The sequence below is a fragment of the Xyrauchen texanus genome, chromosome 38, assembly GCF_025860055.1.
Source record: "Xyrauchen texanus isolate HMW12.3.18 chromosome 38, RBS_HiC_50CHRs, whole genome shotgun sequence".
Lineage (NCBI taxonomy): Eukaryota > Metazoa > Chordata > Actinopteri > Cypriniformes > Catostomidae > Xyrauchen > Xyrauchen texanus.
This window is the reverse complement of record NC_068313.1, coordinates 21,883,590-21,904,890: the sequence shown is the minus strand read 5'-3', so window position 1 is coordinate 21,904,890 and position 21,301 is coordinate 21,883,590. Positions and strand designations below refer to the sequence as shown.

Sequence of the window (21,301 nt, the reverse complement as noted above, 5' to 3'; positions counted from 1 at the left end):
CAGGGCTCAGGGCTGGAATGAAGTCTACGCATGCGTACTAGGACGAAGCGGGAACGTCTCCTCCTAGCGTTGGTCAGGGGGAATCACACAAAATGCTTTAAAGGGTCAGATGGGTGTTCCCTCTCCTTTTCTGCATATTGCGGCGCCCTTTTGTGGTGCGTTCTGCTTAACACAGCAGCTCATTTTTGCTTATCGCGGCCCATTCGTCACGTTTCACGGCCGACCCACCACTCGGTTCTACCGATGGCCATTCCGCCCCTGATCGGCCCCAAAGTGCGTCGGCCCACCGGGATAATGCCCGGTATGCCAGATTACCAGTCCAGCCCTGCTCACCCCTGTGTTGTTATAACCCCATATGACTTTCTTTATTTTAATTAACACAAAGGGAGAAATTGTGAAAAAAAATCTTGTGATAAGTGATGTCATTGGCACTTTATGGTGACCAATTATTCAAGCTTCACAAGGATGCAAAAGTATAATTCAGAAATCTAATAAATTATTATTTCATGAGACTCATGATAGTTATGAAAGCATGCGATTAGCTTTGGTGAGAAACAAACCGAAATCTAATGTATTATTTAGTGAAATTGTTGATTGACCATTATTCTCCTCTGCAGGACCGTGCACAGACATTTTGAGGGGCGGTGGCTCAAACTGAGAAAAAGGGACACCCCACCCCTTCCACCTTCTAAAGAAACAGTGAATGATTTACAAACATATGGTTAACAATTAGGCTTAATGCTAATACTACTACTGTTGTTGTTGCTGTTAAAACTAGTGTTAAACAATTTCTCCCTTTTTGTTATGAAAAAGAAAGAAAGCCAAATGGGGTAAACTATACCTTTAAGTAAGAAATAACTTTTTTCAACCCTGCAGGTCATGTTTTCTCTAATGCCAGTGCTGGGTAGATTACTTCTGAGTTGAAATCTGGTACTTATTATGACATGACTAAAATTGTAAACAGTAACGTATTCTGTAGAATAATTTTTATATATAATCTGATTGCTTTTAGACTACTTTTGGATTACATCTGAACAGTGACATAACTTGGATCTTGCAGGCCCCAGTGCAAAGAAACTGTTGGGCCCCTTCCTTGGGGGGCCGTGGTCATTTTTCATCACCCCTCGGGCCCACAGTCATTTTTATGGATTCTTTTGTCGCCCCTCTCACGCCGGGCCCTACGGCGGCTCCCCACCCTGCCTTCCCTCTAGTTACGCCCCTTATGACCTAATTCGTGTTTATTTGATGTCACTTGCATTTGAGTAGGACGAATGGTAGCATTTTGACATAATGGTGCATAAATGCATTAAAGAAAATTTGCTTAATGGATCAAAACATGAGAATTGATATGGTGTGTGTGTGTGTGTTTTACTTGCTTTTTGGCAGATTTTTAGTAAAATAAGAAAGGCACTTAAAATGTTTTACTTTGGCAATTTTGCCGATACAAACGCCATCCATGTGTGGTAACAAAATATTTGTAAAAACACATTCATGTACATGTTTGAACTTTACTGCATTGATGCAATCGATTCGGATTTTATGTGTGGTACAGCGCCATCTGCAGGACAGCCACCTAACTGATGACTCCTATATCATAAATTACTCACAGTCTAACCGAATTTTGAAGCTGTATTAAATTGTATACTTTCATGTTTGAGGTGTGAAAATTTGTAATTCGTGTTGTAGAACAAACATTTCACGTCTCTTCAAGTGATGTTTTCCACAGACCTTATTTTATTAATTAGTTGAAAACCCCCATTATAAAAACCCACAGGACAATCCTGAGGGAACCCATGTGGAATTGGACATCAGGGTTTGCCTACAAATTGACATAATAGCTGAACAGCTGTATAAGGGAGGGGGTTTGTTTTTTATTTCATGCTTAATAAAGTTTAAAGAAAGGAGTGTAATTTTGCTATTTAATGCAAATTGTTAGATTTCCAAGAAAACATACAGCAAGTAGTCCAAAAGTAATTATTAGATTACCTAAAAAGTGTAATATAAAAGTTTGTAATTCATTAAAAGTTACTTGTGTAATCAGTACCAGATTATTATTCAGAAATAATCTACCCAATAATGATTGAAAAGGTTTATGAAAGGTGAAGCAAACACAAATTTCACTCTAAAAACAAAGACAAAATTTGAAGTAACAACAAAAACAAAACAGCACAGTTTGATGGAATATCATTTTTAATTGAAGATATGCACAGACAATGTGGTAAATAATTACAGTACAATAAAGCAAAAAATATATACAGTATATAATCTTGAATCATGAATATTTCAGTTTGAGGACTGTCAAGGAAATAATTAATTCTGCTCTGAATTCTGTGAGACTTCTAAGTCATAAATCCATTAAATGTTGTTTCTTAGGTTTCCAAAACTCAACTGGAGACAGTGAAACACTGAAACAAAATGTACATCCATGATGCAAGTCTGTCATGTATCATATGACAAACTATGATGTTTTTGGCAGATTCTGGTAATTACATTGAAATGACAATGATTTCAATACGGACAACATTCATATGGAGAACATGTACATAATTGCTTTTATATGATCCATATCAATGATGCTGACAGACAGTATCAAATGATGAAAGATGATCTATTCTATAATAGATAAACCTCATATATACATACATTTAAGCCATATCTAATAAAAAGTTTATGTACATTCTTAGATATTTATAGATTAAGAATGCCTGCTGAAAGAGTACAGTCAATTGTTCTTTTGTTCTATAAAAACATACAAAAATAAACTAAATAAAACAAAAAGTCAAAAATAAAATCAGAGCTAATTGATCAGTGAAGGAGGGATGATTTAAATGAACTTGCTGTACATGTATATTTTAAACCTTTGGCTTATTCAACCAAAGGTGAAATTTAGCGCAGGTAGAAACCAATTTCCCAACAGTCTTAGTCTTTTACTGTACACACAGTCTACTTTTAATCAAGGATAATATAAAGGCTTCAGAGCGATGAAAAAGGGACCCACTTCACATTAATGGACAGAGAGCCATGTACCAGACCAGTCCCCATGCAAAACACTACATTTCATAAAACTGGCAGATATTATTTGAAGATTGCTACTTACAGCTCTTGTAATTAAACGTTTAATTTTCATGATGTGTGGAAAAAATAGATGAATAATAAACCGTTATCCATGCATACGTTTTATTGTTTAATGGTTGCTGTGTTTTACATAATTGTGTTCATTTTTCCCTGCATGTAATTCAGGTGTCAAATGTTATGATTACCATTACATTTGTGGCAAACTCATCTGAATAAGCCACAAACTGTATTTTTATACTCTTGATGCATCACTGATGCCCTTTCAGGCCATAAATTATTTTCGGGTGTTGAAATGTAACAAGAGTGCAACAATCAAGAACATAAATAAATAAATCTGTTTAAAGAGACATCAATCAGCTAAATGACATGAATTCCCCATTTTCAGTCATTTGTTTTATTCCTTATTTAATTTGGCTCATTTAAGGGTAAAAACTGTACAAACAATTCTGCTAGGCCATGGCAATCGAAGCTCTACAAAAATAATATCATGTTGTCCACACATTTCGCTTGTGGAAGTCCTTAGAAGCAAGGCGATATTTACAGCAGATGGGAAAGGATGAAAAGGTTGGCAGGCGGTCCTCCATGCTAAAATTAGCTTTGTTGTATTTAAATGGAGACTTCGTATTCTCTTGTATCCTGCATACCAAACAAACACAAACATACCAAAGTATATCAATATTTAGCATTTATATGCACATATGCACATATACACAATGAATAATAATGAAAGCAGTGCACAACTTTGTGAGGGGAAGGGACATGCCATAAAATCAATGTAACTCAAAAGACAGACACAAAAGACGGAGACACCCTACACCCGTGGTTCAAACCTTCTCTGCCTTGTCCATGTGATGGTACTCCATTGATCAACTCTCCTTACAGGCTCTTTCTTTACAACAGAATCCTAGAGAGTACCTCTGGTGGCTGGTTTGAATCATAGGTCTCTGTATAAATCAAAAATACCATGCAACTTAAGCGTGAAAATGCCTAAAAAATAATGATCAGCAATGGAAACGTGATGAAAGTTAGAGGAAATACCAAAACTTTTGAGATTTTTTTGGGGAAAAACAATGTATGATTTTGGAGATTAAATTGTGATCCAATAAACAAAGTAGATGACTATGAGAATAAAATGTTTTATAAAGTATAGTTCTAAAGGCTTTGATGTTTATAATAAATAAAAATAAAAGAGCATGCTAAGTAAAAATCTCTGAAGTACTGTGATCCCTTAAATGATCCGTCTCAAACTGGTTTTGTTTACTCTGCGCTGACACTTAGCAGCATAGATGCATCATCATGCCATGGTAGAAATGCACTATTCACACCATGATGCCAATAACTGGGGATTATCAAAATAAAATTAGTAATATTCTGCTCATGTAATTTCAAGATGACAGCACCCATGAATGTGCATCCAGCACCAAATGTAGAAAAAAGCAGCTTTTTCTCTAAGACTGATTTGACAAGAGTCCTCATCCCATGTGAGTGTAAATCATTTAAATTTTTTAGTTGTTAAATAAAATTTATTAATTTATGTTTGAAGGTTTAGCAATTTGCAAAAAGTGCTAATGTTAATTTTGCCAAATGGCAATTTTTGCTAATTGCACTTTTAAATCGTATGGAAAATTCCACAACAAGAAAGGTGATAAGCCCTACCTTTGAATCAGTGGATGAATGGTAAATAGACAATACTAGTTATATATTACCGATCTAGACTGTCAGTTTTCTATTCATCTAATTTTCATCTAGTTATCGATAAAGGTGCTCATGACCCTATGTTTCCATCGTTTTTACTTACTGACACACATAATGTGAGTACAAAGCTTTAGTGCAGGAGGAACAGTCACACATAAACACATGCTATGGCTAGCCACACACTTAGAAACATTCAAACACAGACTGAGCCCTTGGGGCCAGAAACTGTTTTCAAGCTGGTTAGTACATGCAAGCAGTGAGTGCTGCTGGGACTGAGTTATGAGTACTACACCACAGCGAGGTCTGAATAGACACTAGTGCAGCACTTGAGAGGTGTGAATAACCTGCATTATGTATCACAAGCTAGAACCAGCAGGCAGAGGGAAAAGACTACATTGCAGTCTAATACTATTGACAGAAAATATTTCAGAAAATCTCACCTCATTGTTCTTCAGCGATGCAGAGAGAGAGAGAGAGAGAGAGAGAGAGAGAGAGAGAGAGAGAGAGAGAGAGAGAGAGAGAGAGAGAGAGCAGAGAAAGTGCAATGTAAGTGATTGAGAAGTTAACATCTACGACAAAAAAATCTCAGAATAAGTTGTTGTCTCTGAGATAAAGGGATTTAAAAAACTGAAAATTCTGTAATTATTTACTTACATTTATGTAATTCAAACCCATGCGATTTTATTCTATTTCCATAGAACACAAAAGGAAATGTTTAGCAGAATGTCCCAGGTGCTCCTTTCCACGCAATAAAGTGAAATCTCAATTACACATAGGGCCCTATTTTAAGAGTGCTAAGTGCAGCAATATGCGATAATTCATTTGCACAATGTCAATGGGCATGGCCATGAAGTTTTGGTATTTTCGAGCAAGTATGCGCTAAGTCTAGGTGCAAACGGGTCTGGATCACGTGGAATTTAATTAGGAGGTTATTCTCCGGTCTGCATCCTATTATATATGTAGTCCATTCCTTCAAGCACCAAGACAGAACATTTATAAGAAGTTGGTAATGTAAATGGGCTGTATATGAATAGAAGAATACAAATATGGACTTAAGTTCTTTTATGCATTAACTGCGTGACTGTGTACTTGTTGAATGTCAGTTATATCCTTACATGCATGGAAAATGTGATTCTTATAAGGATTTGGATGTAGGCTCAGTTAAATTATAGAGAATGAAAGTATTATTAATCCTTTTCATCTACTGACACATCATGACTTAAAAGTATTAACAGTGATATTGGCCTTCCAGGTTAGGCTGTGGCTCGTCTCGGGTTACTTAACTGTAACCCCTGTTCCCTGATAAAAGCGGAACGAGATGCTGCGCTGGTTTAGCGCTTTGGGAACAGTTTTAGGTGTGACCAGCTGTGAATATGTGTGCAACACGTCCTAGCAGGAGGTCTAGGTCACATGGCTCCACGAACGAAGTGAGCAAGCAGAGGATGTCTCCCCAACGGCACCCCGTCAATCAAGGCGTGGCAAGCCAATAGAGTGACCACGTAAACCCTGAGAGTGGCGGGGCATGTGCCTACTGACAATTTTTCCATCTTTCAAAGACACCCCATTTATTGGCGTAAGTTCTTCTAGCAGAGGGAGCCCTAGCACTTAGAATGGTCTCGATGACTTCAGTGAAAGCCCAGTGTCCCTCAGTTGGTACCCTTCAGGGGCAAAACATGAAGGTTCCAATCAAATCAAATCAAATCAAATCAAATCAATCAAATCAACCCATTTAAGCTGAATGTGAATATTAAACAATGTGTGGAGGTAAAGCAAGATGATATGCCAATAGACTTTCTAATAATGGGGTGATGAGATGAGGGCATGGCTCTGTGTGCCAGAATGGCACTTTAATGCTAATTAGATAACAGAAATGAACCAACAATATGGTAACGCTGGTGTGCAAAGTGCAGATGTGCACCCGTAGGACTAAACACCTGAGTAGCTCTGTCTTGCCAAGAAAATCACCACAAATGGATGTGGGTGTGAATAAGATTCTGTTGCTACTAGTGATGAGGAGGATGTGGGTGAATGTATGGAATGTATGTTTTACTTACTGCAGTCTCATAAATGGGGTTTTCAAAAGCTGACTCTCCTCTGATGTGGTCATATTGTGGTGATGTGGACATGGACAGGCGTAGTGATTTCCCTTGCACCCTGAGAAGAGACATGCAAAAACAATTTGAGATGAGATTCAAACAAAAATAAATGTCATGTTCAATGACCCCATAGTATTCGGACACTTAAGCCACATTTTAAAATGTTTGAAGTCAGTTCCCCACAAGTTCACACAGGAGTCCTAGCAGAGTAATCACAGGTGTAGTTCATCACATGAATTATGGACATATTCCACAATGTTTGACAACCAGAAAGTGTCCAAATAAAACTATATTGTTGTAAAATATTAGACTTGACAAACTTCTTTAAGTCAAATATTTTTCTAAAAAAGTGTTCTTGTGCTACCTTAAAATATATATCAATTGGTGTCACATTGTATTATCTAATGCAATCACAAATGACATTCCTAGATATTTAAGTGTATCTTAAGAGAAGCAACTTACCTTGAAAAGTAGAAATATATTGACATGATGATAATCATGATTATTGCCACTGGGATGAAAATGGAAACAGCCACACTGGCTCCCTCCACACTGAAGTCTGCACTGGCCACTAAAAACGGAGGTATATACATTAAAGTATTTAAGTAGTATATCTGCTATACATACTGTATAGACAGTATGTGTATATACAAGAATTAAAGACACCTTCATACCATCAAGCCTGCGTTCATCTATGTACTCCAGTGTCACAGCTGGGAGAGAAGTGAAAACATTTAACACAAGAAAATGTTACATGTCATTCCAATTACCTAACCTGTAGTAAAACAACATATACATAACTAAACATCCACTAATGACAGGAAAGGGGCCTTATGAATGATATACTTTGCAGATCGCATCACACACCATGAAAATTGCAATACACAGAATGTACCTTTGCACAGTGGGGGTGGATGGCTCCATTTGGAAGGGTGCCCGGGGATACAGCTGAGAACAGGTTCACCCTGGAGCTCATACCCACTCAGACAGGAGAAGCGCAGAGTCTCTCCTGCCTGATACACATGCTTCTCTGAGCTCTGGATGCTATAGGCGGGAGTCCCAGGATTCCTGCACAGCTCCAATTTATCAGCTATATAACACATACCATAAATAAACAGAATTTTTCACAAATTTGGGGTATTCATTAAAATACTGCTATTTATGTATATACAATGAGACTATAAAAATAAAACAAAAATAAACCAAAAATAAATCATTCATGTTAATACCAAAAATGGCGCAGGACGAGTTATGTGCTGAAGATTAACTGATTTGAACAAACTTCTAACTTTAAGTATGAGCAAAAGTAAAAGTTGTAATGTTATTAACATGTGCATGTGTGTGGCTCTGTGTAATTATTTATGAATAAAATAACAAATGTACTCACGAATGCATTTAGGTAGTTTCTCACTCCATTTGGGGCCGGTGGAGTCACGGTGGTAGCATGAGAGGAGGCTGTTACCCGACAATGAGTACCCTTTGTTGCAGATGTACTGCACAGTGGATCCCACGATGAGACGTGGCCCTGACATCACCCTGCGACTGTGCTCTACTGTGCCTGGGTCTGCACATGACAGAACTGGACAAGCAAAAACAAATATCACACAGAGTATTTTTTTTTTTCTGGAAAAGTTCACATAATTTGTCTTGTTCTTTAGTCTATGAGGTTAAAACAGATTGATTCTATGTTAACTTGAGAAATAAATTGTTAATGAAAAAAAAATGCTTTAAAGATGCCTATTAAAAGGTTAAGGTATAGGGGAGACACCCTATGCTTGGCCCCCTAACGTGTAAAGTCTCGTGGGCGGATGGCGGTCGAGTGGATCTGGAGGGTGTTCCGTGACCTAAGGGGTGGTCTGAGGTCATTAGCACGTGCGGCCTGTAGGGGTGGGTTCCGTTGGCCTATGCGTAGGTCCTGCCCAGCCGTGTGGTTCTTCATAATTCATCTGCATAAAACTACGGAGTCAAAGGAGCTCCACAATTAGTAGGGTGAAGGACTAATGGTTATACTTTGTCCTTTTCTTAGGTGAGGTAGTGATGCCAGGTGTGGACGGTGCACGGGTGATCGGTATGATCACCCGATTTTCCTGGGTTTTAAGGAGCCCGTCTCCCACACACACTAACAAATGTGTGTTTTATAGCAGAATTAATAGTTTTGTATGTTGGTTTGCTCTCATTTATTCTCATAAGGTTCAATAAAAGTTAAGCTCAATACACAGCTTTTATGGCAAAAATGTTGACTACCTCAGAATTGAATTTCGACTCATTCCTCCTTTTCTTAAAAAAAGAAGCAAAAATCAAGGTTACAGTGAGCAACTGCAATGGAAGTGAAGTACATTTTTGGAGGATTGAAGCCTGTAATTTTATAAATCACTTAGATTAATTCTTATGTTATGTATTATTTCAGACATTTTAGGGTTTGTTGCCATTACATCATCATGATAACAAAGTTGTTGCTATAACTTTACACAGAAAACATTAGCAAGTAATTGAATCACACTAAACCCATGTTAACACACATATTTTTTATGTCTTTTGACTATAATTTTGAAAACGTTCAGAAATTGTATTTTAACATTCAGAAATTGGCCCCATTCACTTGTAAATGCCATACTGTAAACCAGATTATAGCTTTTTATATAAAAGGAGGGGCAAGTATTTTATTTTGTGGTCAGGTCATTTATTTTTAAAGCAAATTTAAAAACAACAGCTGTTGAGCCAAAGTGCTGCACAACATCGAGCACAAAAAATCAAAAGGATTATATATAGCAATTATTTATACAACAAGGAGAGATAAATGACAACATTAACAATATATAAATTATAATCCAAGTCAAAGGAATTAAACAAGTCTTTAGGTTAGATTTTAGATTTATTTAGATTGGGGAGGATCGATTATGCAGGGGCAAGCTGTGCCAGAGCTTAGGGGTGGCAACTGAGAAAGCCCTATCAACCTTGGTAATCAATATTATGCCATAAGTGCTGTCGATTGAGCTCATCTTGTATTGAACCCGGAATATTCCTTTAACTGTAGTAAACAAAATGCTCAAGTCTACAAAAAAATCAAACATACAAAAAAGACACAAAAAGATTTTAAATATTTTAGAAGGACATTGATTTAAATGTCAATTTATAAGCAGAATCTAATGCAGTTCTCACTGTCACCTGAAGGTAGCACCAATGAATTAAAGAACAAATATTTGTGATTAACACACACTACCTATGGATCACAATGGTTTTAGAATGATGTTTGCTGTTTCCACTTTTCTTTTCCTTTTCTTCTTCTTTTTTTTTCACCAGTATTGTAAATTTTCTTTTTCACCATGTAGAATGTTAATGCTCCAAAGTACACAAATGAAAAACACAAATGCACCTTTCTGCACATTTTGATTTACTTTGTTGCTAAACTGGACATGAAATAAAGAGCCAGGTCAAATGATTACCTATCCAAACATATATGTGGTGAAAAAGGTTTAAGCACCATGTGACCTTACTAAACATGCTCGCTGTTCTGAGCTCTCTGGCCTTCACCACTTATTTCATAGAGGGGCCCATATGGCAGGGGCTCACAACTCATTCCATTTGGACAGTGTGAGGCGAGTTTGCATTGGAGCCAATGGGAAGAAGAACATGTGACTTTGATCTCAGGGCAGCATCCAGGCACACAGTGCAATATAATAAAAAGATTACTTTGCACCACCCTGACCAGCTGCCAAACCAATTCTCTCCCCAGCAGTAGTGGGGCAGGAAAAGGGTATGGGAGAGGCGAGTGAGTTAATGATGTTTTTGTTGGGGGTGAGAGCTTTGAACCAGATAAAGGTCCCCGCTGCTTCTGGGCTGCTGTTGTTGCTGCTGTTTTGTGAGAGACAGCACTGGGAGCTGGAGTCCAGGGTCATACAGCCTCCTGGCACTCACAATTCAAGCACCGAATGTCTGTGGACGTCCTGGGAGAACGGTCCACGCTTTAACTGCAATACTACACACTCACACAGAGCAAGTCCTGGCAACACAATAGCACAGGTGACAAGATTTAATTTCAAGCACTGGAGCAACTGGATTCAACAAAAGACAGTCGTGGAGTTGTCACAATTTCACCTTTGATGAAACACTCATTGTATCTGCCAGATACTGACAGAGGTTTACCAGGGGGTATAAAGTGGAATACGAATTCTTGCTAAATCAGTTTGTGTTGTAAAGCATAAGCAGAGGGAGGATGCAGAAAGACTGTGAATTGAAACAGCATCTGCTTCATTTGTGAAGTTGCACTTGAAAGAAAAGTGAGTGATTACCAACAAAGCCCTTCTTCACGCCTCGCCTGTCCTTGAATGGGACTGCACTGGAGAGGCGAATAGGCACTTGTGAAATTCTACCCCTCAAATGGAATTCAAAAGCTCATCTACTGTAGTTTCGGAGCAGAGCATCTCTCTTGATCAATAGGCAGTGTGTGTTGAAAATGGATTTACGAGAAGGCCTATTTCCCACATCCAGCATCTATGGTGTGCAAGCAGTGCTGCAGTATAAAGGGTTGTTCACACTGAATGTGTTTTTGTGTCCGTTTTATTAATTGTTTTTCTATGTAAACATTCGCTTGATGACTGTCATTTGTTTTGCTGTGTCCTGAGTAGGAGTGCAACATTTTTTAAACTTCAGAATGGCTCCAAACTGCAAAATCAGGCAATCATTTCTACTGTGTAACAATGCTGCATCTTTATGCAAAACAATACAAAGTGATTTCTGGGTAACTGCACTGAATATTTACAAAAATGGTAATCAGGAGTGAGCCATTAGGAATTAACTAACTTGATCTTCATGAAATCTCATTTACAAGAGGAGGGAGATCAGGTTTACATTAAAATATTAATGCACAAAGAATTAATTAAACTGCTTAAATTGTCTGGATTGAGATAAGCCAGAGCCACACTAACTGATTTTCAGGTGTGAGCTTCATTAACATAATTGCCGGCCAGGCGAAGGGAGACAAAGCCTGCATTAGGGTCTGGCAGAGGGAGGTCGTAAATCACTTGACCATCAGGACTCCCTGCTGAGTTCATGGCTTCAAAAAGTGAAAAAAATAAATTGTTCTGTCACCGAGGAGATTTCTTGTGTTCTTGTCAAGTGACGATTGAGCTACTTCTTTTACTGAAGAACTGACAAGACATCAAGCTCAACATTTTCATCATACTCAGCTGCATATCATCACAAACACTAATTGTAATCCATTGTGAAATCTGTCACCAAGCATTTTTTTTCTACACTACAACGATATCAGAAAGCAGAGCCACAACAGTCTGTTTTTATTAAATGTAGATGTCTTCACCCACTGAAAGCTGCTTAAGGACATACGTGTCCTATAGCAAGCCTCGACAGGATAAATACACAATCATTCACAATTATTGCTGTATGAGTTTAGCCTTGTAATGTTGTAACTATTTTATCCCCTTTTTCAGAACAAATCAAGCAAGCTACAGGTCTGAAAACCCCATAAAACCGCCCCAAACTGGTGTTTGTTTACCTGTCACTGCAAATCCTGCATCAAGTCTGACACATATGTATTATTTCAAACAATTGGTAAATAGTCCATGTCATTGTTTTATGTTGCTTTCTAAAATACTTATTGCTATTGATTAAGTTGATAAATATGTTTACAGTGCACTTTAAACACGTTTCACCGTAACGCAATTTAGACACGTAACGCACATAACACACAGCAAAAATAGGCTTGAATTGGAAACTCTACTTTCTGTGCCAGTTCTGCAATGCAGCACCTGTTAACCTGTTAATATGGGCACTGAAATGAACATGCACCACAGATGCTGGATGTATGAAAAAGGCCTGAGTGTGTGAGTGCTTTCACCTCTTTCACAGCTGGGCAGGTCTCCACTCCAGGTCAGGTCCCATTGACACATAAGCATTTCAGTGCCCACCACCTCGAAGCCTGGGTAACACTGATATGTCACCACCGTGCCATGCACCAGGTCAGGGTGAGATGTGGTCTTCCATCCATTAGAGATCTCTGGGAGCTCTGGACATGTGTCATTACGAGGTACCTCTGCAATGAGAGAGAGAAAGACTAAATTTGTTTAATTAGTAGAACAGCAAGAGAGAGAAAAGGAGCGAGACAATGTGCAATAACGCATGCAAACAATTTCTTTGTTTCTCACCATGTCCCTGAACAAACCACAGGTGCTGTGTCTAATGACTGCTGAATCAAATTGTAGGAATCATCTTGGCTGTGATTAAAAATGTGAATAGAGCAGCGCAGACAGCTGGAAAGCTTTTTGCTGATGTCCATTTGAAGCGCAGCAGAGCTGGGGAGGGCACGGCACCCAACAAATGTGGCTAATGAGTACAAACATGCACTATAATTGTTAGCACCTTTGCAAGGCCAATTCCCTGCACCTGCAGTAGCTGGCTGTGTATTCCCCTCCACCCCTCCCATCTGTGCTGAATGCAAAACATTCCACTTTGGTTTTCCCTCGCCATCATCTGCATTGCGCCATTCTCACCTTAACTCTTTATAAAACTCATTAGATTTTATCCGATCTTGTGTGGTAGTTGGCCACAAAAGGAAAGCTATTGGAATGACCTTCCCTTTATCCTGGGAAAGGTGAGCAGGGACTAAACCAGCCGTGTGTCTCATTCTATAACTCTTTCTGCCCCTCTCTCTCTTTCTCTCTCTCTCTCTCTCTCTCTCAGGCAAAAGGGGTATAATCTCCTCACCGCACTTTTCGAAGTCCATGATCCAATAATTATACTTTATACCATGGGTCTGTTGAATGCAACTTGATTGATACATTTTTTATTATCCAAAATAACTTTAATGTTTTAATGTATTTTGCACTTATCGGCCTCACATACTGTAGCAACAGTGGGCAAAAGCACCACGCTATTCCTCCCCCTCTCTTTCGCTCTCACACAAACTCTCTTGGTAGCAAAGTCAGCACTCCATCTCGACTCACTGCAATTGTAAACAGTTATTTAGCAATAGAAAAGCTATATAAATTCTGCAAATAAATAAATGTCTTCTCAATTTCAACTGCTTTTATTTTTAGCAAATTTATCATGTGTAAATATTTGTATGAACATATAAAGATTCAACAACTAAGACATAAACTGAACAAGTTTCACAGACATTTGTACATCAGGCAGGGGGCTCCCCAGCCTGAGAGAACGAGGGAGGAATGTGGCAGGGCGGAGGTCGGGGCCAGGTTGTGATTATACACACCCTGTCCCTAATCAGGCTAATTAAGCCTCTGAGAGGGATAAAGGCCGATGGACATGTCCGTCATGTGTGTGTTGTTGTCTTTTGTTTACGTTTATAATTAAAATATAATTTATATTGCCAAGCCGGTTCTCGCCTCCTCCTTTCCATTGAACTACTTTACACATATGTATATAATGTAATTGATATATTTGTGTATTATGTGTAAATATATATGTTAGGAATAATTGACAACGGACCGTTTAATTGTTGAAAAATAATGCACACCCGAGGTGGTAATGCGGTCATGACACGCAGTGGGTGTGCATTATTTTTCAACGGGCCGGAGTCAATTATTCCTTCTATACCACGGTTACCACACCATAAGTCATTGTTCAGGGTTTTATCTCAAGAAATGTTCTGGTTTTCATCATAAGAGCTAAACTGCTCTAATGAGAGAAACTACTTTCTTTCGCCATGGATTTAGCATCTTGCTTTAATACAGTCCGAGCCTTCATTGCTAGTTCAAACACGTCAATTTAGAACTAGCAACAGAGGATTGCGAGGCTTGAGTAGCTTTACTCAAGGACTTACTGGATAAAGAGGTAGTGCATTTGTGCATGAGTTAGTGTGTGAGTTTGTCTTTGAGGAATCGAAGAGAGAAATTCAGGAAATGAGAGAGATCACTTCTGGGATTAAATGTTTTGTTGCAGCTCTTGTCAGAAGTAACATAGTTTCACAATCTCCAAGATGTAATTTTAAGCACTTCTCAGAAGCAGCGAGTGTCGCCTTTTTCCGCTTTGTACAACGGGTCTGTTGAATGATTGATTCTGATTGGTTTGATGTTCTTAACCTTCTTCATTGCTTAATTAACTTTAACCAATGTCTTTGTTTTAATTGGTTATTTTGTTGTGGTAGCCTGTAGTGACTGAAATAATTTGTCGAAGTGATATGAAATGGTCAAATAATTGCACACCTTAGAACATCCGTGAACCAATCAGAATCAAGCATTCATTAGACCCATGATATATATATATATATATATATATATATATATATATATATATATATATATATAACCAATTATTATCAAAGGTGACATTTCAAACCAATCAGCTTCCAGAATCACCTTAGCACATTATCAAACCTTGTGGTTAACAGACACAATGGCGGCCTCCATTCATTTACAATGTTTTTAACCAGTGTTGGGTTGGTGATCTAAAAGATAATAACTAATTGTCAAGACTATTTTAACATCAGGGAGAGATCAGCAAATAAAATAAATAAATACAAATAATGCATTGTATTGATAAAACCATTTAAAACCATTTTATTAATCAATATTGTTTCAAATATTTGCCTCCCCAGAAAATGTCCTCATGGACAGCCACTGATAAAAAAAAAGAACATAATTAGTTTTTAGAATAATTATTATTTATTTATTTTTAACTAAAATACATCCTCATGACTCAATACTAACTTAAAATAAAAATGACTTCAAATGAAGCTTTTGATACAAATTATTTTATAACATTTTAAACCTTTACAACCTCCTTCATTAAAGCAATATCAAGCCATGAGAAATGTAATGATGTTAAGCACATTGAACTATAATTTTACTCATTAACAACCTCAAAATACAAAAACTAATATAAGCATTAAATACTGAATTAAATATATAGAAAAAATAACAATCATAGAGTGAAAACTAAACTAAAGTGAAAATAATATTGAAAATAAAATAGAAACAAAACTTAAAGTTGCACACTAATTTTCTCTCTACAAAAAAGTATTACTACTTAATAAATTAATACTAATTTTGAAACCTATGTATAAAGTCATGACCATTCTCATGAAATGAAGACTTCAGTCATCATCATTAACCTTGTTAAAGCTGTTTAAATCTACATAGAGAGGTTCCCCTCATGGGGCAGCCATGTTAGGATCACATGACCAGACAAATACTACTTCCTCAATCTCAGTATTGAGACACTTTCATATCTTTATTTTGTATTAATCATGGCTGACTGTGAATGGTGAACATCTTCAATGACATTGATGACAGAAAACATTTGCAAATTATGCAACATCCATGCTCCCTAGGTGTCAGAGTAAGCTCAAGATGAAATACTGCACTTAAAAAATGACTGAGTGCACCTTTAGATACAAAAATTTAAAACTGTAATAACCTAGTTTCTTACATTACACACTCAGAGATACTGACTCACTTGGAAGAAAGATTTAAACAAGTCATTACCGAAAAAGTGTACCACAAAGCCATTGTTGTAGCCGTAGATGTTGGTGGCGGGGTCTGATTGGAACTGGATAGTGACATCAGCCATGGAGGTGTAGAGTTTGAAATGAGGCCTGGAGCCACTGTACTGGCCCAGTATCTTTGCAGTCAGGTCATCTCCATCATAGAACGTCAGCACATCATTCTTGCCCATGTGGAGACTGTGAGCAGATAAAACACAACTGGTCAATCCCAGACTAATCCACTATCACAGATGCTCAGGTTTCACCTTACAGGAGCACCAGGGGCCCTGACAGATCTCTGACCTCCCATGTCTTTTTATTCTAGCCTACCTTTCTTACTTTAGTCCTTCTTATCCGGCATCATAATCACTGCTTACCTTGTCACTGCAGCAAACAGAACATTTTCTGCTGTTTAATGTTATCTCACTGCTTTTGTTAATCACGTTTGGACATAGTTTCAATATGAGTGCAATCACAAACCGCATTCAAATGACTGACAAATGAGTATAAAGAGCAAATGATTCAGCAGCGGGAGACACTATTGTCCTGTCTCCATCTCATGTTTAGAAATAGCTGCATAATCAGTTTTCTTATACAAGCCATGGAGAAGCCATTTAGCAACTTCCTTATGGAAAATTCAAGACAATCTAAACCAAGTTCATGCTTTTATTAATTTAATTATTTTGTGTGTGTGTGTTTGACAAAATTATTAATAGATTTGAATATTTGAATTACAGAGTGTAATACAAGGGCGTAGTTAGGAATGTTTTAAAATCCCCATTCTCATTTAAAATTTCCATTTCAAGAAGTTATGAGGGACGTTGTTTTTTAAGCGACTGTGCATGAGTTAAGCCTAGTTATATTTTAAATGTAAACTTACACAGTCACACAGTCACATGCTAGACAGTGTTTCTAGTAACTATAAATTGCATTTACAAAGGGGAATAAATACTTTAATTTTACAAATGAAAACATGGCACAGAATCATACAATACTTATATTACATAATATATTTAAATTACATTCACTCACAACTGCAATAGATAGAAATCAAGCATAGCGTCAGTTCAGGCAGGTCATGTTAATCAAGCTGCATCTGATGCTCAGCTGATCATGACGTCTACCAAATACAATTCAGACACTTATCAGAGCAGATCTATTTAAGTTCTCCATTTATTCATTCCCTTAGCTGCCTTTACAATGCATTCTGTATTTGACACCCTCCACCATCCCAGCTCCACTTGTTGAATGCCTTTTAGTTTTCTTTACATCTGTCGTGTATTCTGCACACTAAAGCCCCCCACACACACATGCAGCAATTTTATCGCTTGATGTCCCAAGTCTCTGTACTTTGAAGTCACTAGTGGCAAGTGGTTTCTACTGCTGTTGCTTTAACATTATTGGTGAACTGCACGTCTTTTGAAAATCTGATCATAGATGAGATGTACTGCAGTTAAAACTAAGATTTATTTCTAATTTGACAATTAATCAGTTTTCTTGTCCCTAAAAATGCACATTCTGCAGGGGAGAGTGTTTATATGAACTCAAGCAATTCTCTGTAGCGAATCAGCTCTACATTCTTCCACCATTAGGTAGCGAATCAGCTCTATGAAATATTAATAATCAATCATAACTTGTTATAATCGATTATGAATATTTGGATCAGTTAATCGGGTTAACTTGATGTAGCTACATTAACATTACAACCAAATACTCGGTTCATCCCGTGAACACTCAATTTTGGTTATTAATTAATTAATTAATAGAAATGTACATTTCCGGGCAAGGGAAATGTCTTTCTTACTAAGTATTAAGAGCAAGTAGTCAAAATCTATGATTAGTGACTTTAGATATGAGCTTGAGACACAGACAACTTTACATGTGACATGAACAAGACTTTATTAACTAGATTAAACATTTAAACTACTCTAACATACATATACATACATTCATACAGTTTACCAAGGGAAAGAGGGCTGAAGCAGAATACAGGAAGGCAAGAAGTCATAGCATTGTTTGAAGTTCAGCAGATCAACAGCCTGAGCAAACCATCATATTAGTTCTGACACGCCCTTTTTAGAAAGGGGTTAAGGATACTTAATGTATCAAATAATGAGACTAAGTTTGATACTTGCATGTCCCATTTGAATTAAACTGTCCTGATGCAATTTGTTGATGGCTTGAGTTGATCTTTGATGATGTTGTCTTGATGAGAGAGAGAACCAGTGGGAGTCAGAGACAAGGCCGTAGCCTGGCACACGCTTGGGAGTCCTTGGGGCCTTCTAGTTTAGCATCATTCAGCAAGAGGACAAGAAGCAAGAGAGCAGGAAGCAAGAGAGCAGGAAGCAAGAGATAAGAGACAAGAGAAGGGCTAAGAGTGGGCTAAGAGAGAGCGAGGAAGTGGGCGCAGCAATTTTATACCCTCAGGAAACAGGTCCCACCTCTCATTGGCTCGACCAATAAGAAGGGTTTGAGTTCTAGGCGGGAATTTGGTTTATTGCTCTTTGTTGTAAAATTGCCCATTGCATGTGCAAGAAAGAAAATAGGAAATATACTTGTAATACTAATATGTTGTTGTTATCGACATATCATGTACACAGTCATTTCAATCTTCAAAATACCAAGTTATAGAGACCAAATATGCCACACATATGATTTTGGTTAACCATAGTATGCAAAGTCTGAAACATTAACCCATTAGTTTGCAAGAAAACATAGATCAAGCACATTTAAGGGAAAATGTGAGATGGCACATTAGATACATGTCAATATTTATCACATGGATATATAGAATATATATATAGGATTAACAGGGTTCATTTCTCTTTCTCAGTAAGAGAATGAAGTGAGGGTCAGCACTTCTCTGAACATTCCTTTGGAGGTCGTAAAATTCTCCTTCCATTGGGACAGGAGAATGATTCCTTTGTCAAGGCTCATTTGCATGTTTATGACAGTAAGAGATTTTGGGCTGAATGACTCAAAAGATAGTAAAACATCGCGTAATATCATTCTACAGAGATCTTATATTATTCGAATTCAGCTCGGACAAATCGTAAGGTTTAATTTGATACCAAGAAAGGTATATTTGGTACCTTTAAAAGTGGGTTTAACATTCTTACACTCAGACTATTAAATATAAAGCCTCTTATTAGATATAATGAGTTCTCCTACACTACTAAACAATTCTACTAATTTTGATCTACACCAAAATACATAGCACACAGGGATTACAACATATTTCATTAAAACTAAGCCCTTTTAGGCTTTATAAGAAAGACACACATTTTTACGTTCAAAAGTTTCCCCCTTCCGGTCCACACGATAAGCACGTGGTGAGCATGCGGATGTCACATGCGGTTCTCTGTCAATGGTTCATTGTCTCTTTGTCAATACATTTATTGTGCTTGTGGAGACTAGTTGGCGCTATTTCAGTAATTAGGGGAGTTTCAACAGTAAGTTCTTGTTTGTTCGGAACCTGCCGAGTTAATGATTCCTTCATTGATTCCCCCAGTCGCTACACTCATTCCATCAAATAATTCAGAAAATATGAGCGATCTATCAATATATGAATCAAACTCACTCAGACTGCTGACAGTTTCTTTCCCATACATATATTTTTTTATTATATTCATGTTGTTAGAAAAAAACCAATGAACAGTGAAATCCCACACAGAAACATCACAATGCTACTCTGTCAAGTCTGTACTCAACGCCATTATCTCAAAGGAGATGGATGACGTGATCTCCACTGACACTCTCTTCACTCTATTGGTTGTCACTCCCAAAAGTCACTTCAAGTCACTAGAGGTTGCTGTTATTCGTGCCACTGGAAATCGCCAGCTCTCATTGAAAATGAATGAGATGAGGTTGATTTGTCGCTGAAGTCGCTGCAAGTGTGTACGGGGCATAAGACTACAATTGATCGGTTCTGTTCCTCCTGGGGGGTATTATAAGCTGCACTCCCTGATCTGTCCATGCATGGCTGCATGGATGGGGGGAGAGTTTGCCCAGAACAAAATCACAAACAGATTGCTTTAATAATTTATAAAGTGCATAAAAACTATTAATTCAAGTATTCAAGTCATGTATTCATTTGACAGAAGTAGTCCTGACTGAAATATTAGTAGGGATTATTCAGTAGTCACATAACTTTGGTAGGAACATGTCCCTAGATTTCATTGTAAGTATGAAACAAGCTTTTCGATGAGATGGTAATCCAAGTGTGATGCTCTAAAGCCTGGAGAATAAATGACCTTCAGGATTCTTTGAATTACCTTAAAGAAGTCAAGACAGCATACACCAAGATGACAATAGACCCTAGCCTACAATAGAAATGTTGTGAATTGAAAGGTGTTACCTTGACAGGTTAAACTTAATTTTCATGTTTCACTGCTTTACTCTATTGTAAAATAATAAGACACATATCACAGTTTTTGAGATGCATTGAGTTGCATTACAGTGCTTACATATGACTGAATGGGATATGTAATTGAGGCTGATATCCACCAGACCTAGACAGTCTGGTCAATCACTTATGGCGGGAGAGTGTGATTCAGGCAAGCAGGGAGGTGGCATACATACTCTATCTTGTCAATAATTAATCACAAGTGGGCAGTAATGGAAGTCATTACTAAGGAGAGGGGAATAATTAATCATTTACGTTCTGCTGTAGCAGGAGGCAGAATGGTTACATTCAGGCAAAATTAAGACAGGATGTTTAAATTATGGCCTACATACACGCACACATACAGTACATACACACACGCAGCTAGAGAAAGCCACTCACTGGTGCCTACATGCACAAAATCTACTGTCTATGTAAAATATATAAAGATGATTACAAGTCAATGAATTGAAGAGTCTCTGAAGTGGAGTTTAATTCAGTCTCAATTCTATCAGGTACAAGTCCAAGTCAAGTCACAAGTCTTTTGACATAAGTTAAAGGTAAAGTGTGTCATTTTTCTGATGTTAAAATATT

General features: G+C 37.6%; 1 protein-coding gene across 1 annotated transcript in view; it reads right to left on the bottom strand.

Moving 5' to 3' along the window:
• Nucleotides 1–2,190: 2,190 nt before the first annotated feature.
• Nucleotides 2,191–21,301, bottom strand: part of LOC127632213 (seizure protein 6 homolog) — a 346,945-nt gene continuing 327,834 nt past the window's right edge. Inside the window, exons 10-17 of the mRNA XM_052110822.1 lie at nucleotides 16,325–16,521; nucleotides 12,721–12,915; nucleotides 8,254–8,445; nucleotides 7,762–7,956; nucleotides 7,541–7,579; nucleotides 7,329–7,437; nucleotides 6,825–6,924; nucleotides 2,191–3,711 (exon numbers count right to left, since the gene is read on the bottom strand). Coding sequence (XP_051966782.1) covers nucleotides 3,682–3,711; nucleotides 6,825–6,924; nucleotides 7,329–7,437; nucleotides 7,541–7,579; nucleotides 7,762–7,956; nucleotides 8,254–8,445; nucleotides 12,721–12,915; nucleotides 16,325–16,521 — 1,057 coding nt within the window. The 3' untranslated portion in view covers nucleotides 2,191–3,681. The remainder of the gene's footprint in view (nucleotides 3,712–6,824; nucleotides 6,925–7,328; nucleotides 7,438–7,540; nucleotides 7,580–7,761; nucleotides 7,957–8,253; nucleotides 8,446–12,720; nucleotides 12,916–16,324; nucleotides 16,522–21,301) is intronic.